Below are 12,891 nucleotides of genomic sequence, written 5' to 3'. Positions count from 1 at the left end.
GACAAAGCCTTGCAGGGTTCTTCAGGATCTCCCTCTCTTGTTCCCTCCCTGTAACACAAGCCAACTGCACCAGAAGACACATTTAGTGCAGAAAGTAGGGACATGCAGAACAAAAAGTATCTTCTTCCATTCAGCCCAGGTGGCCATTAGAAAACTCTAATTTCTCTGTATCCCCTACAAGGCTGGTCATATTGGAAAAACAGTCACTCTCAGGGCATGAACACTGTAGGCTCACAGGGGACACGGAAATTGTTTGTTGCCTGGAGCACCCTGACTGAAAAGGGGATGGCTCCATGTCCCACTGGACCCTCATGACCTCAAGTGCACTGATGTCCACATCCAGAACTTAATCCCCTTTTCCCTAGTACTGTCCACTCACCAGAACCCAGACTTTCCTAGAGTTATCACTTTCCCAGGTCAGCTGGTCTGAAGATGCTCAGAAGGCACCTATCTACACCTGGAAATGCATTTAACACATCTCAATCCAGCTCCTCAGGCAGCACCAGAAGCTTTCCAGTCTCGTTTCTGTAACAGTTTGCAGCTCTTTGCAGGTACAGACACACCTGGGAAAGTCATTGCTGCCTAAAGCCCTTTTGCACCATAGGGCAGCCTTTCTTATTTCCAGTTAAAAGAGAGCAAAGCTTCTGCATTACATTAGATGTGAGTTCAAAAATTCAGAGACATGGATGCTCTCAAATATGCTATTCTTCACACTTAATGCACTTCCAAAGTAAGCACTGAAGAAGTTTCTAAACTGATTTTAAATACCTTGCACTTGAGTATCTTGGGACAAATTCTAGCAAGGACAGATTTGCATGTATTATTTTAATTTCTTCTGAATTACAGTCATTATAATTTTTATTTATTTTTGTAACAACATAGTGCTGTAACTAAGTCATCAACAGCAGAACACAATGCTTTACCTCCACATGTCCACTGCTGGCACAGAGAAAACACACCACCCTGGGAGTAATAGGTACCGAGGTGACGATGCCTAACCCACCCATCTCCCAAACATTCTCCACTTCACAGTCCTCCTGAAAGTACAAAAGGACACATCACCATGCAGAACAAGGCATATAACATCAGTACAAAGTGCTCACATGATTGCTGTTTTTTACGTTCTGGGCCTGTGATCAAGAAGTCTCAAACTGAAATAATTTCAACGTCTACCTCTACTTTACAGTGTATTTTGGGAGTCACACCTCGGCACTGCTCCTGCCGAGAGCGCTCAGTGCCTGCTAGAGCCTTCCTTCTATGGAAAGCAAACCTGAGGAACAAGACAACGCTTTTCACAATTGCACAATTATTACTAAAAATGAAATTTCAGAAGAATTGTACTTTATTTAAGCTCCATATTTGTATAAAACATTTATGAGATCTCACTATAGTCTCCAGTATCAACACTTAGAGATGGACTAAAAAATTATTAGGAAAATATTAATTTTTATTATTATTTCAACAGTGTTGTTCAAAAAAGTACATGATTTATCATTTTAAAACCCCAAATAGACCCCAAATATTGTGAATTACAAGTTACTAACATTTTCCCCATATCTTGTTGGCTCAAGTTGTGGTAAGGATTTAAAGTTCCATCTTAATGGAATAATTCTTCATAAACCTCAAATTCTTGCTCATCCTCACACATTGACAGTTAAGGTTTTAAAGCTTTAAGTGTCTCTTCATCCAGTACTCTAATTATAAGGAAAAAAAAGGCATAACAAGCTTCTAAGAATCAACCAAGTGACTTCATGAGGCTCCTATTTGCAGTTCCCTGGGAAAGGTACCAGACACACAAACTCAGCACTCTCAGGGGACTCTAGTTCCAGTGTCTAGAGCCATGGAACATTCAAATACTTAAAACATTTTGTCCTCTACCTTGAAATCCACTCGGATTCTGTGGACTCCATCTGTAGGTGGCTTTTGCTTGGAACTGCTGCCGTTAGTCAGAGTGCTGAGCAAGTTCAGCGTGCTGCTCTCTGGCTTGCTTAGAGGAGGGGGCTTTTCCTGGTCAAGCAAAGGAGCCTGCATTAATCTCAACCCTGGACATTAGAACTTACCCTGCTGTTATATCCGATGCTGTAGATAATTCACAGACAAACCCCCAAACCAGCACAGAATTAATGAGTGTGTCGAAGCTGCAGGGAAGTGACCGTTCCACAAACCATTCCCTAAGAGCATTCCACATGCAATTACAGTTGTAATTCCATGTACTGCACTTTCCTCTACCATCACGTTGTTCTCTCCCACCAGAGCGCGGGTTGGTCTTTTGCTGCAGTGGGGCAGCTCTGGGTGTAATCAGGTCCTATGCACTTCTCCCTCATATTTAAATAAGACAATTATTTTTTTTTCCACGACGGAGCTGTTTCTGAGACAAAGGTAGTTCCATTTTTTATGGAAAAACTAGCCTCCACCCCCCAGTGCACAAGTCTTCGAGATCAAAATAACACCTAAGCCGAATCTTAGGCATAGATCAGGTTTTTCTGGTATCCACATACAGTCAACAAGGAAAAACCTAACATCTTTAAGAACCAAATATAAAAAAGTATCTGCAAAGGGTTACACAAGATGGTTCTACTTTCTAGACAGAGAGAAGTTCCAGGTGCTTGAAATTTTACTGACTGTACAAAAAACAGTATTCACCTTTTCTTTTGGTTTCTGTTTCACAGGGAAAGTTGGACGGGGAGCAATTTTTTTCTGTTTGCTTTGTTCTGTGCCTAGGAAGGGGGGGAAAAATTATGAGTATTTCAAGTAACTAACAGCCACCTGTAGAGAAGAAAAGGGAAAAAAATCAGCTGGGTAACATGCGATGAGTTTTAGACTAGAACTTTTCCACCCTCTTCTGTGGCTGCACCTCACCAACTATGAGCAGTCTCCTGGAGGCATGACTAGCAGAGTTTGCTCTGCTAACAATCTGGAGCACTGTGGGTGCAAACCACAGAAATCCCAGAGCTGCCTGGCTGGTCACTGTTCATGCTGCTCTGCACTACATCCAATAGTGGACTATGCTTTTGTGTTAAAAGATTACATCCTCCTGGTTTCACATTCAGACTAGGAAGTTGACAGGCTTAACAGTATTGAAAACATACTTCCAGATTGCCACAGCTACATGACTCAGTCCCAACCAGGATGGCCATCTTTCTCCCTGCCCCAACATACTCTGCAGTTCAACAAAACGGAAGCCAGTTCTAAGCAAAATTTTCAAAATAATCTGCTGTACTTTCAACACACCACAAAGCATTTATCATATTTAAAACCCAACAGTTTTTACTGGTATTAATATTGTTACTTAACACGACTCAAACATACTGAGGATAAATAGTCCCATTTACCTATTTCTGGTTGGGGAGTCTGCTTTTTCTTGGGCTCAGAAGTGCTAAGTTTAGGTGCTTCTTTTTTCAAAGGTCCTGAGCTCGGTGGCTGAGAAGGAGGGAGCTGGACTTGCTGGAATGTCTGCTTGCCAGTCTTTCTGGTACCAGATGTAGGAACTGGTTTGGGCTCTGACACGGGAACGGAGGAATTCCCATCCTCATGCTTTTCCTCAACAGGCTTACGGGCAGGCTCACTGCTCTTCTTCCCAGCACTGTCTTCTCTTGGTGCGACAGCTTGAGGAGCTTGTTTCTGTCCAGAGTCCAACTGATTTTTTCCAGAATGGCTTTCTTTCTTCTCATTTGTCTTAGATTTCTTCTCTTTCTTTTTTGCAGCTAGGAAGAAGAAGCACAGATAAAGCAAAAAGACAAACTGGTGTGACTTCAAATAATTTGCTGCTTCTTTGAAACAACGATACGGAGACTTTGATTCAGAACTTCATCATTCTGTCATATGAAAGAAAAAACTGTACTCAAAAAATAAACTAATGTACTTGGCTTGTGCTTCAATCTGTATTCTTATACCTTGGACCCCTATTCTGAGACAGCAGTAAGCAACATCCTCCTGCAGTAGCACAGATTCAGAGCTGCGAGCAGACTTTGTGAGGAAGGAAGGAAAAGGAAGGAAAATGAATCAAAAGGAAGGAAGCAAAACTACCAGTCCAGTGCTGAGAGACACAGGGGAGTACAAATGCTGTCAGCACCCACATCTCTCCTGCCCCTTTCACCTGCCATCAGTGCAGGCAGGGTGGCTCCTTGTAAAATAACCTTTATAAGCTCAGTGTAGCCACAACAACAGCACAGAGAGCAAAACCCATGAAATGAAAACTTCTCTCTTGTGCTTCAGCCTACCTTTAGCTTGCTTCTGGAGATAAGCTTTTGAAGGCATCCACTGTAGATTTTGACATTTCCTCATTCTAAAAATAAAGAACATGTCATGAAATCAGAATAAAGATGCAAACGTTAAGAGGACAGTCTATAAATACTCAACATGAAGAACTGAAAATAAAATTATCAATATAAGCACTACTTTTGTTCAGACAAAATCAAGTACTCTTGGAGTGTGACCGGTTTAGGAGATCAAGACTTTTGTTAACTTTTATTCAACTTTATTCCCTATTTTCTTATACTTAGCATGTAATGCCTTCTGTATGTTGGGCCAGGCTTTGTTTCTGCGTCTGTTCTTGTAGCAGGGCCTGTGGCTCTGAAACCCAGCCTGAGGCCTGGGCAAAGCTGCTGAGAGCAAGACTTCTTCCAGCCTGCAGAGTACTCTCACACAGCAATTCTCACAGCAAGGCTTTATAAACAGCTCTCATACCACAACAACCTACTGGTGTTGCTTTAGCAGCTGCCCTTTCAGATAGATTATCTAGCCTGGTAAAATCAATTTAATGCAGCGATTTAAAAATGTTCAATCTAAGGGATATGTACAAAAAATGACAGGAGATATCAAAGAGTGGTATTTCTTAATGTCACCTAGAGACATCTTTGATATACAAAGTGTATATAAGCCAGATAAGCATCATCTAGAAAACACAAGCTCTTCATGAATGCAATTTGGAAAATAAGAGAAAAATATTTATGTGTACATTGCCTCCCTTGCAAAATCCCATAACAGAAGCCTCTGGACTCACACCAAACACTTCTCAATGCCAGTTTCGTCAAACTGGGGAGAATAAACCAGAAGTGACCTCCAGAGAAAGAGCTCATAACAAGCTCATCTTGATTTGGGATCTTGACTCTTAAGCTGTTTATAGTCCCCTGCTTTGATCCAGCCTCAGCCCAGGCCAAGCTCACTCCAAGCCCATACTACAGGGTAAATCTGCTGTTCCTGGCCTAGAGTGAGGGTACACTTATCCCAGTCAGTGCAGGCACAGTTTCTCACTTACTTGCAGCACTGCTTCTTTATATTGCGCCCACCAAACTTGGGTTTGTCTAGACAGTTAGTGCAGACACCACAGTCCTCTGGAACTTGACAGCCCGAACACTGCCCACAGCGCCTGGAGCGCCGGCCTTTCTTCACCGGAGGTTCTTGCTGTGCCTTGTTTCTGGTAACCGGCTTAATGGGCTTTATAGGTGGAGCAAGAGGTTCAGCCTCTTCTGAGCCAGCTATCGATGACTTATCTATCAAGAGAACATTTCTAATGTGAATTTGCTGATGTTAAAGAATGTTTCAGGAGTGTCTAATTTAGTCCAAGAAGTCTAAGTTCATGTGCAGAACCACACGAGTGTGTATACACTCGTATGTCAGTGTGTGTATACACAGATGTGTACATGTGTATATGCACACACACCCCTCTGCAGAACACAAGTTTGGTGCAGAACACATGTATTTGACACAATTCCCAGTGGCTGAAAGGATTAACCCTGTTTGAGTGGCACTGTAATAGAGAGCCCGGAGCTCTAACATATTTTCCCTTGTTAATCACTTGAAGTCCTCATTGTAAGCAGTCAACAGAAGCTGACTTTGTACAGGTCCAGACAAAAACCAGAAATCCCAACTCACCATCATTCCCCATGGAAGACAGTATCTTCTCCCGCTCTTCCCACGGTAAGGCACTCAGAGTGGGCATGTCATCAGGAAACACTGCTCGCTTGCGGCCCAGCGCAACAGCTGCTCTCCTGCAAACATGTTTTATTCGTGGTCCTCGGACTGATGTTTCTGATGAATCACTCTCTTGCCCCTAGATTTCAGAACATGACAACAGACAGTATTCCTAAGAAAGGTACCAAAACGAGGCTGAGAAATATGTAATGGAAACTTCTAAGCAGAGATAAACTATACCTTAGCTTGCACTTTGTAAGAATCATGATAAAAACAAAGATTCAGCCTTCTAAGCCTCAGCTATCCAAGGGAGGATAAATGCAAGAGAGCAAGAGGTTTTACTCAGTTGGAGCTACACGGTAAGTTTCTGTCCGCTACTGGAAAACCAACTTGCTCATGAAGCCATGTTATCAAGGCACTGACATCACAAATATCAGAGTCCACTGGATTTGGACCAGCACTCAGTGCTGACTGATCCAGCAGAAGGCAGAAGTAAATGAGGCTGTTTGAGAGCTTTGCAGATGCTGGTGTCTCAGATGAAGGGCTTCTGTTTACTAGGTGCTAAACAGATGCGGCATTTTAGTGCCATTTTCTGTGTTTTGATCATAAGATTCTGGAATATCTCCCACCAAAAGAACTACCCAAACAAGCAACTGTGAGGGCCTGGCCTTCTGCTACACCAGGTCAGACACACAGAAGTAAATACTTCTTCATTTTGGAGACACCAGTTGGAGAATTTTCTATTTGAAATATGTGCTAGTGATTTTCAACACTAATGATGTTAGGAAAAGTTTAAATAAAAAGTATTCCCTGAAAGTGTATCTCACCTCCCTTTCTGGTAGGTAAAGAGGACTGCAGAAAAGGGTTGGTTTGGTGTGGGGGAGAGGGAAAAGAGGAGAATGGTAGGAAGCAGTCCTCCAAATCAGAGGTAAAATCCCAATGGATTTTCTTCCCTCTCATAAGTGACAGATCACTGTGCAAAGTTAAAAACCAAGAGAGACTAAGGGAACAACTTGCTCTTCAGAAGCCAGCCTTACACTCAAGGAGGGTCCACAAGAAATGTCAAGGCCAAGAGAGACACCGCATTTTGCTGGAACTGCACTTTTCAGAGACAGTACTACTCTAGACCATCACTTTGCTTAGATTTATTCAGAGAAACCCAATAAGCAGCTATGCCATACTGGTCTCTAAAACACACGCAGCTCCCCCCTGAGCTCACTACACAGCAGCTCCCTCTTCCCCTCAGCTTCTGCCCAGGGCTCCTTGTTTTCTAATCATTTGCCATCTGTTGCACTAACAGCTGCTTTGCTTGGCACATTAATTCTTCTCACTCAGGATACAAAAGCTACTGTGACTTTCAGAGTAAGTTCAAAGTAAGATGCACTCTAGCAAAAAATTCAACTTGGAAAAAGGAATACCTGTGCTTTTGGCTGATCCGCTTGTTTGAGGGACTTGCTCTTCTCAATCTTGTACAGCTGGGCTTTTGCCTTTTTCAGAAGACTGGCCACCCTCTTGTCAGTCATTGGCAGTTTGTCTGCTTGAGCCAACATAGAGCTGATGGAGGAAGCGGAATGTTTAACAGTGCTTGACGAAGGAGCAGAAAGACGCAGAGCTTTTTCCTTCTCCAAAGATGGCACAGCGGGGCTGACGTCCAGGTCTGATTTGTCTAAGCCCCCTCTACCTTTCTTGGACGTTTTGGTTTTGACAGCTGCCGTATCTACCAGAGCAGCAGCGGAAACATCTGCCGTGGGATCTACTGCTGTAGACTTCTTCCGCCCAGCAGTTTTTTTGGCAGATGATGATGCTGCAACATCTTCGCTGACAACTTTTTCTTTGGGCATTTTACCTACAGGAAACAAAGCAGAGCTACTCTGAATTTCTGACCCTTTTCTCCTTTTCTCTTTCCTTGACTCCCGTTTGTTCTCCTTTTCCCTCTCTCTGTCTTTCTCTCTGCTCTTGTCCTTCTCCAGGTTTTTGTCAGCATCTTTATCTTTGGAGAGTTCCTCTGCTGCCCTGTCCTTGTTTCTGCCTCTCTCTGTCTGGGGACTCGATGTGAACCAAGGGAAGAGAGGAGTAGGGCTACTGGATGAGAAAGGCTCTGCTGGAGCGCTCGTTTGCTTCCTCGGTCTCTGGCTTCTTTCTGCTGATTCCCCAGACTGCGATAGGGAATGAGAGGGAAAAGTAAAAGTTGAATTTAAGGCACTAGTGGCGAGAGAACTAACTGAAATGCTAGTTAATGAGGAAGAGACAGAAGACTGTGGGGTGAGAGTTGTCAGGTCAGAGGTACTAAGCCTCCCGCTCCTTGTCCTCATGGAGTGTGAAGGAGATCTGGGTTCTGATCGGATGGGGCTGAACGCTTTCCTCTTCCGCCTCCGAGAGGACACACCCGCAGCAGAGGTCCCTGTGGTGGCCCGACCGACTGATGAGGGCAGAGTTACTGACTCGAAGATCCGGGAGTGGGCCTCGCTCGGCGTGAACCGGGGTGCTCGCAGCAGAGGACTTCTCTTGTGCATGTCAAACCTGGCTCCAGAGTGAAGCGAAAACAGACGTGTGGGAGCCGTGGCACCTGGTGTTGAGAAGCCAGATGCAAAGCCAACGTCCTCCGGTGTCAGCGGCGGGGGTCTGAAGTTATCAAATATTGGTTTGCGAATAAGACCCTCTTTGGCATATTTTGCTGATGAGAAGTACTGTGGCTCTGACCTGGAATGTTTCAGGGAGGTCCACCTAAACGTCGGCTCTCGCAGAATTGACTTTCGTTTCTCTTGCATGGGCGCAGCAGAAGCAGGAAGAAAGGGCGAGGCTAATGGTATGGTTGGAGGCATTAGCCAAGGGGTATGGTCTGAGATGCTGGAAGCAGGCTGCAGTGGTGGCGGGGGAGTGAGCAAAGGGGGAGGAGGAGAGGAGGAAGATTGCTGCTGCGGCACACTTGGTAAGGCCGACAGCTTTTTTGCAGTCCTCTGGCCAAAACTTCTTTCTGTTATCGAAAATCTTCTGTTTCGCCTATCACTGTTATCATTTTCAGGGGACTGAGAAACAGGCAGTGGAGTGTGAACTTCTGGAGTATTGCTTCGCTCCTCAGAAAGTGTCTGCATCTCCTCGGAAGCCTGGGAGTCCGTAGATGTATCCACGCTGGGGCTGCTGGACCGTGAGGAGTCCGAAGACATCTGAGACGAATGCTGAGAAGCGGCACTGGACTTTTCACTGGAGCCACAAGATGTAGCGCTGAACCTGCTGTTTGGTGTGGATTCTAGTCTGGATATTTTAATAGGAGGATCGTAGTCTTCATCCTCAATAAACCGTTTGGGTGTTTTGATAATCCGTGAAGAGATCGCACTCACAACTGGCATGATGAACTGTCGGATATTTTTGAGTTGGGTTCTCCCCTTCCTGCCCTGCAGTTTGGCTGCTTCTTTCTCAATCTTTTTTTGTGCTCCTTTTTTAGCCCTCTGCAAGAGTTGCTTAGCAATTGTGGCATCTGTCCTTTTGGTGGAAGGTATAATCCTAACGGGTTTAATCCTGCGCGGGCTCTGTCTGACAGCAGTCTTCTCTTCCTTTGTGAGAGGTGGCGTGCCATCCTTTTCTTTGCGAATCCTCTGAGGCTTCTCCAGCTGTGAGTTTATGACTAAAGTTGAGGAAGTCTTTACCCGTTCAGAGGACGGTGGCCTGCCTCTCCTGCGCACGATCTGAACGCTCTTCCTCCCAATCTGAAGTTTTGCCCCAGGCTTGAATTTAGATTTCAGTGGGGAGAGCTTACTAGTTCTTAATTTCTTGATTTTAGCTGCTTGCTGAAATGTAGTGGATGGTGACCTTTTGATTTTTTTCAGACTCTCTTTTTCTTCTTTGCTGCCCTTTTGAATGTCTGATGTGTCCTTCTCTTGTGATAATTTGAATTTCACACTTGTAAGTGTTGGAGGTCTTCCTCGTCTTTTCTCCCCACTCTTTGACTCCTTCTTCTTTACTTTCTCCATGGATGTGGTTTCAGACTTGCTCGAAGGGGAACACACCGACGAAGAGTCTGACAGTACAGCTGAACTTCGGTCAGAACTGCTCCGGGGCCTCCCACGAGCTTTCCGTGGACTAGACTTAACTGAGAGGGAAGTAGAGAAAGTAGAGTACATATTAAATTTCTCTGAGTGTGGGATCAGCATTACCCAGGTCACACAAGTATTTACTCAGTATCAGTCACACTGCCTGCACAAGTTGCCAAAACATTTCAGATAATCAACAAATAGAAATACCATTTTATCACTACATGTAGAGAATACCTTCCCAACAAACCTCTTCTCCCACATAAGATATCATGGAGATAACATTTTTAAAAATGCAAGCTTGCCTTTTCCCAACAAAGAGATATGCAATGGCACAAACCCAGTACCAACCTCATGTCGGGCAGGGGCAATAATTCTCAAGGGCACACGCCACCTTTTAAACACATTAAAAGATTGTTTTAAGCAGATCACAGTAGTTGAAAAAAAAAATCCTTCTTCTCTAGTACCAGTCAAACCTCTGACATGAGGTTTCAAATAATGGTTTCATCAGTATAATTCTTTTTCTCAAAGTTTCTCTGTTCCTTTACAGATCAGACATACAGAGTCCAACACTTAACTGAGTTAAATCCAGAGACTGGGGTGGCTTTTATGGTGAATGAGATTTGATGGAACAAACAGAAGAAGCTCAGCAAAGCCATCACAAAGGAAAACAGAAAGTCAACACCCAATCCTGCAACTTGAACTTACCTGTGGGGGACCTGGTGGGACTTCGTACTTTGACTTCTTCATCTGAACCAAAACCTAAAAACTGTTCATCCTGCAATGAGAAAACGGATGGAAGTTTGAGGACATGGATGATAACATTACAAAGAACTTCCCTGTGATCAAAGCACAAAAGGATTCTAGAGGATTTTCCTTCCCCAAAGAAGATACTGGCATTTGTTCTTCTAACAAACAATTGCTAAAAAAGGAAAAAAAACTTTTATATACACATACACAGCAACTACAGTTTACAGCTATGGAACAATCAAAAAGAATTACGGTGAAACAAAGGACAAATATACACAGAAAAAAATCCTTAATGCATAAAATCTGCTGCTCCTATCAAACCACAAAGCTCTGCTCCTGTAAGCTATTATTCAAACCACCCTAAAGACATACTTCAGCAAAAGAAGTGTTTCCGTGTTTATTATTCTAGTACAAACATAGCTCAACTTCCTGCTAACTTATGTGTAGCCTCTCTTTTTACTTCACTTCAGATTTGATCTTTAGGAGAGATGAAAACATGACTTATGCTGTGAAGCTCTTCCCTCTGACAGAGGTATGAGCCTCCCTGTCTACATAGGGCAGGTGCATCAGGGAGTCTCTTAAAGGTCAGTCCCTTTCATCTGCCACCCAAATGTGTAGTGACACTTTTTTTTTTTTGTATGTCGTTACACCTTTCCTATTTTCACCTCAAGTATTTATGTTGGCTCTTCCCTTCAGAGCACTGTGTGATGTGGCCACATGCTGAGCTTTGAGAAGGGCAGGCACTGTGAGAACAGTATCCTGGAAGTGAAAAGGGGCAACACTGTGAAGGGTGAAGGTGAACTGTGCAAAGAAGTAACATTGTTCCCTCATGTTCTGCCTCCTGTTTTTTACATGGAATTTCTACTTCATCTACTTCCAGGACAGACCAATAAAGAGCACCTGAGCTACTGAAACCACAGTCTGGTTTTAAAGAAATTGAACCACACACACTGAGACCCACACCTGTGTCTATAGGAGAGCTGTGATGTGATGAAAAGCAGCAAGGCTTTAGATCAAACTATTTCTCAAAATTTTCTGCCTGGTTTCTGTCTGATGAGCTCCAGCATAAACAATTCAAATACACTAAGTGTTCTGACCAGGCAACCATCCAGGTTCTCAATGCAGATAACTGCTCTGGCCAGTCAAATACAACACGTACCCCCTCGGGCTGCAGTTAATCACTGGAAGCCATCACCCACACACGCTGCTGAAGGAGGGGGTGGCCCTGCCCCTCCTCACATCCCTGCTGCCTATCTGCTCTCTGCACTTGCAGCAGTGATGCCAAGGAAACCGGAAAAAGCAATGATACAGCAACACAGAAGAAACAAAATTATGCCAAAAGGCATTGCTTCTGCCTGAGGCCCCCGGCATCACGCAGAACCCCTGAAGGACATTTCCCGAAAGGGAGAAGCTACCGCTTCCCAACTTCCATCCTGCAGCAATGCAAGCGGAGCAGAGCAGCTGCGGGAGCAGGGCTGCCCGCTCCCAACACTGCGGATCAGCGGCTGTCACGCCTGCCTGCCGCTCCCGAGCACGTGGGCTCGCTGCAGGATGTAAACACTGCTGCTGTGCTGCTGCCTGCGTGGGCAGGCAGGGAAAGGGTCCCAGCCCCGACAAAGGGAGAGGCTGCCAGCGGAGACAGGTGCGGGCTGAATGCTCTCAACGCTGAGAAGGCACGCAGAGAAACAACAAGCACTCTAAGAACAGTCAGGTTTGGAAATGCAAAGGGAGCAGCCGCTCACCCCGTGCAATTTCCTGACTTGAACCGGCCTCCAAGTTCCTGTGGCTGCCATGGATCTTTTCTTCATCTTGTTATTCTGGGTCCTACAGTCATTATTTATTTTATCTGTGACTTCTAAATCAGTACTTGCCACATTTTTGACAATTGCCAGTCATAATCCACAGACTGGAACTGGCATTATTTTCAAACCGAGCCCTGTTACCTTACTTTTCCAATGGGATACATTAATTCTGGCTTTGGCCTGATAGTCTGGGAATGATAACTTTTTCCCCATAGCCTATCAAGCAGCCACCAGAATTGTCTACAGCAAAAAGGCTCCCTCCACAAAACAATCACTTTGGCTTCATTTAGAACCACAAGTAACATGACCAAATCATCACCTGCATTATCTGGTTCAGTGACACTCATGAGTGTATAGATGACCTCTAAGCAGTCACTGTCACTACCTGAGAAAGCAGC

At 44.4% G+C, this 12,891-nt stretch overlaps 1 protein-coding gene across 3 annotated transcripts in view; it reads right to left on the bottom strand.

The window, feature by feature from the left end:
- KMT2A (lysine methyltransferase 2A) overlaps positions 1 to 12,891 on the bottom strand; it is a 39,352-nt gene that overhangs the window by 20,408 nt on the left and 6,053 nt on the right. For all 3 annotated transcript variants that reach the window (XM_051812322.1, XM_051812324.1, XM_051812325.1), the window contains exons 2-10: positions 10,650 to 10,719; positions 7,332 to 10,000; positions 5,875 to 6,052; positions 5,258 to 5,492; positions 4,221 to 4,285; positions 3,333 to 3,704; positions 2,644 to 2,717; positions 1,879 to 2,007; positions 924 to 1,037 (exon numbers count right to left, since the gene is read on the bottom strand). In XM_051812322.1, coding sequence (XP_051668282.1) covers positions 924 to 1,037; positions 1,879 to 2,007; positions 2,644 to 2,717; positions 3,333 to 3,704; positions 4,221 to 4,285; positions 5,258 to 5,492; positions 5,875 to 6,052; positions 7,332 to 10,000; positions 10,650 to 10,719 — 3,906 coding nt within the window. The remainder of the gene's footprint in view (positions 1 to 923; positions 1,038 to 1,878; positions 2,008 to 2,643; positions 2,718 to 3,332; positions 3,705 to 4,220; positions 4,286 to 5,257; positions 5,493 to 5,874; positions 6,053 to 7,331; positions 10,001 to 10,649; positions 10,720 to 12,891) is intronic.

The sequence above is a fragment of the Manacus candei genome, unplaced genomic scaffold (assembly GCF_025592945.1).
Source record: "Manacus candei isolate 608988 ecotype Guabito, Panama unplaced genomic scaffold, ASM2559294v1 h1tg000086l, whole genome shotgun sequence".
Classification (NCBI taxonomy): domain Eukaryota; kingdom Metazoa; phylum Chordata; class Aves; order Passeriformes; family Pipridae; genus Manacus; species Manacus candei.
The sequence above is the reverse complement of the archived record's forward strand: the minus strand, read 5'-3'. Positions and strand labels throughout refer to the sequence as shown.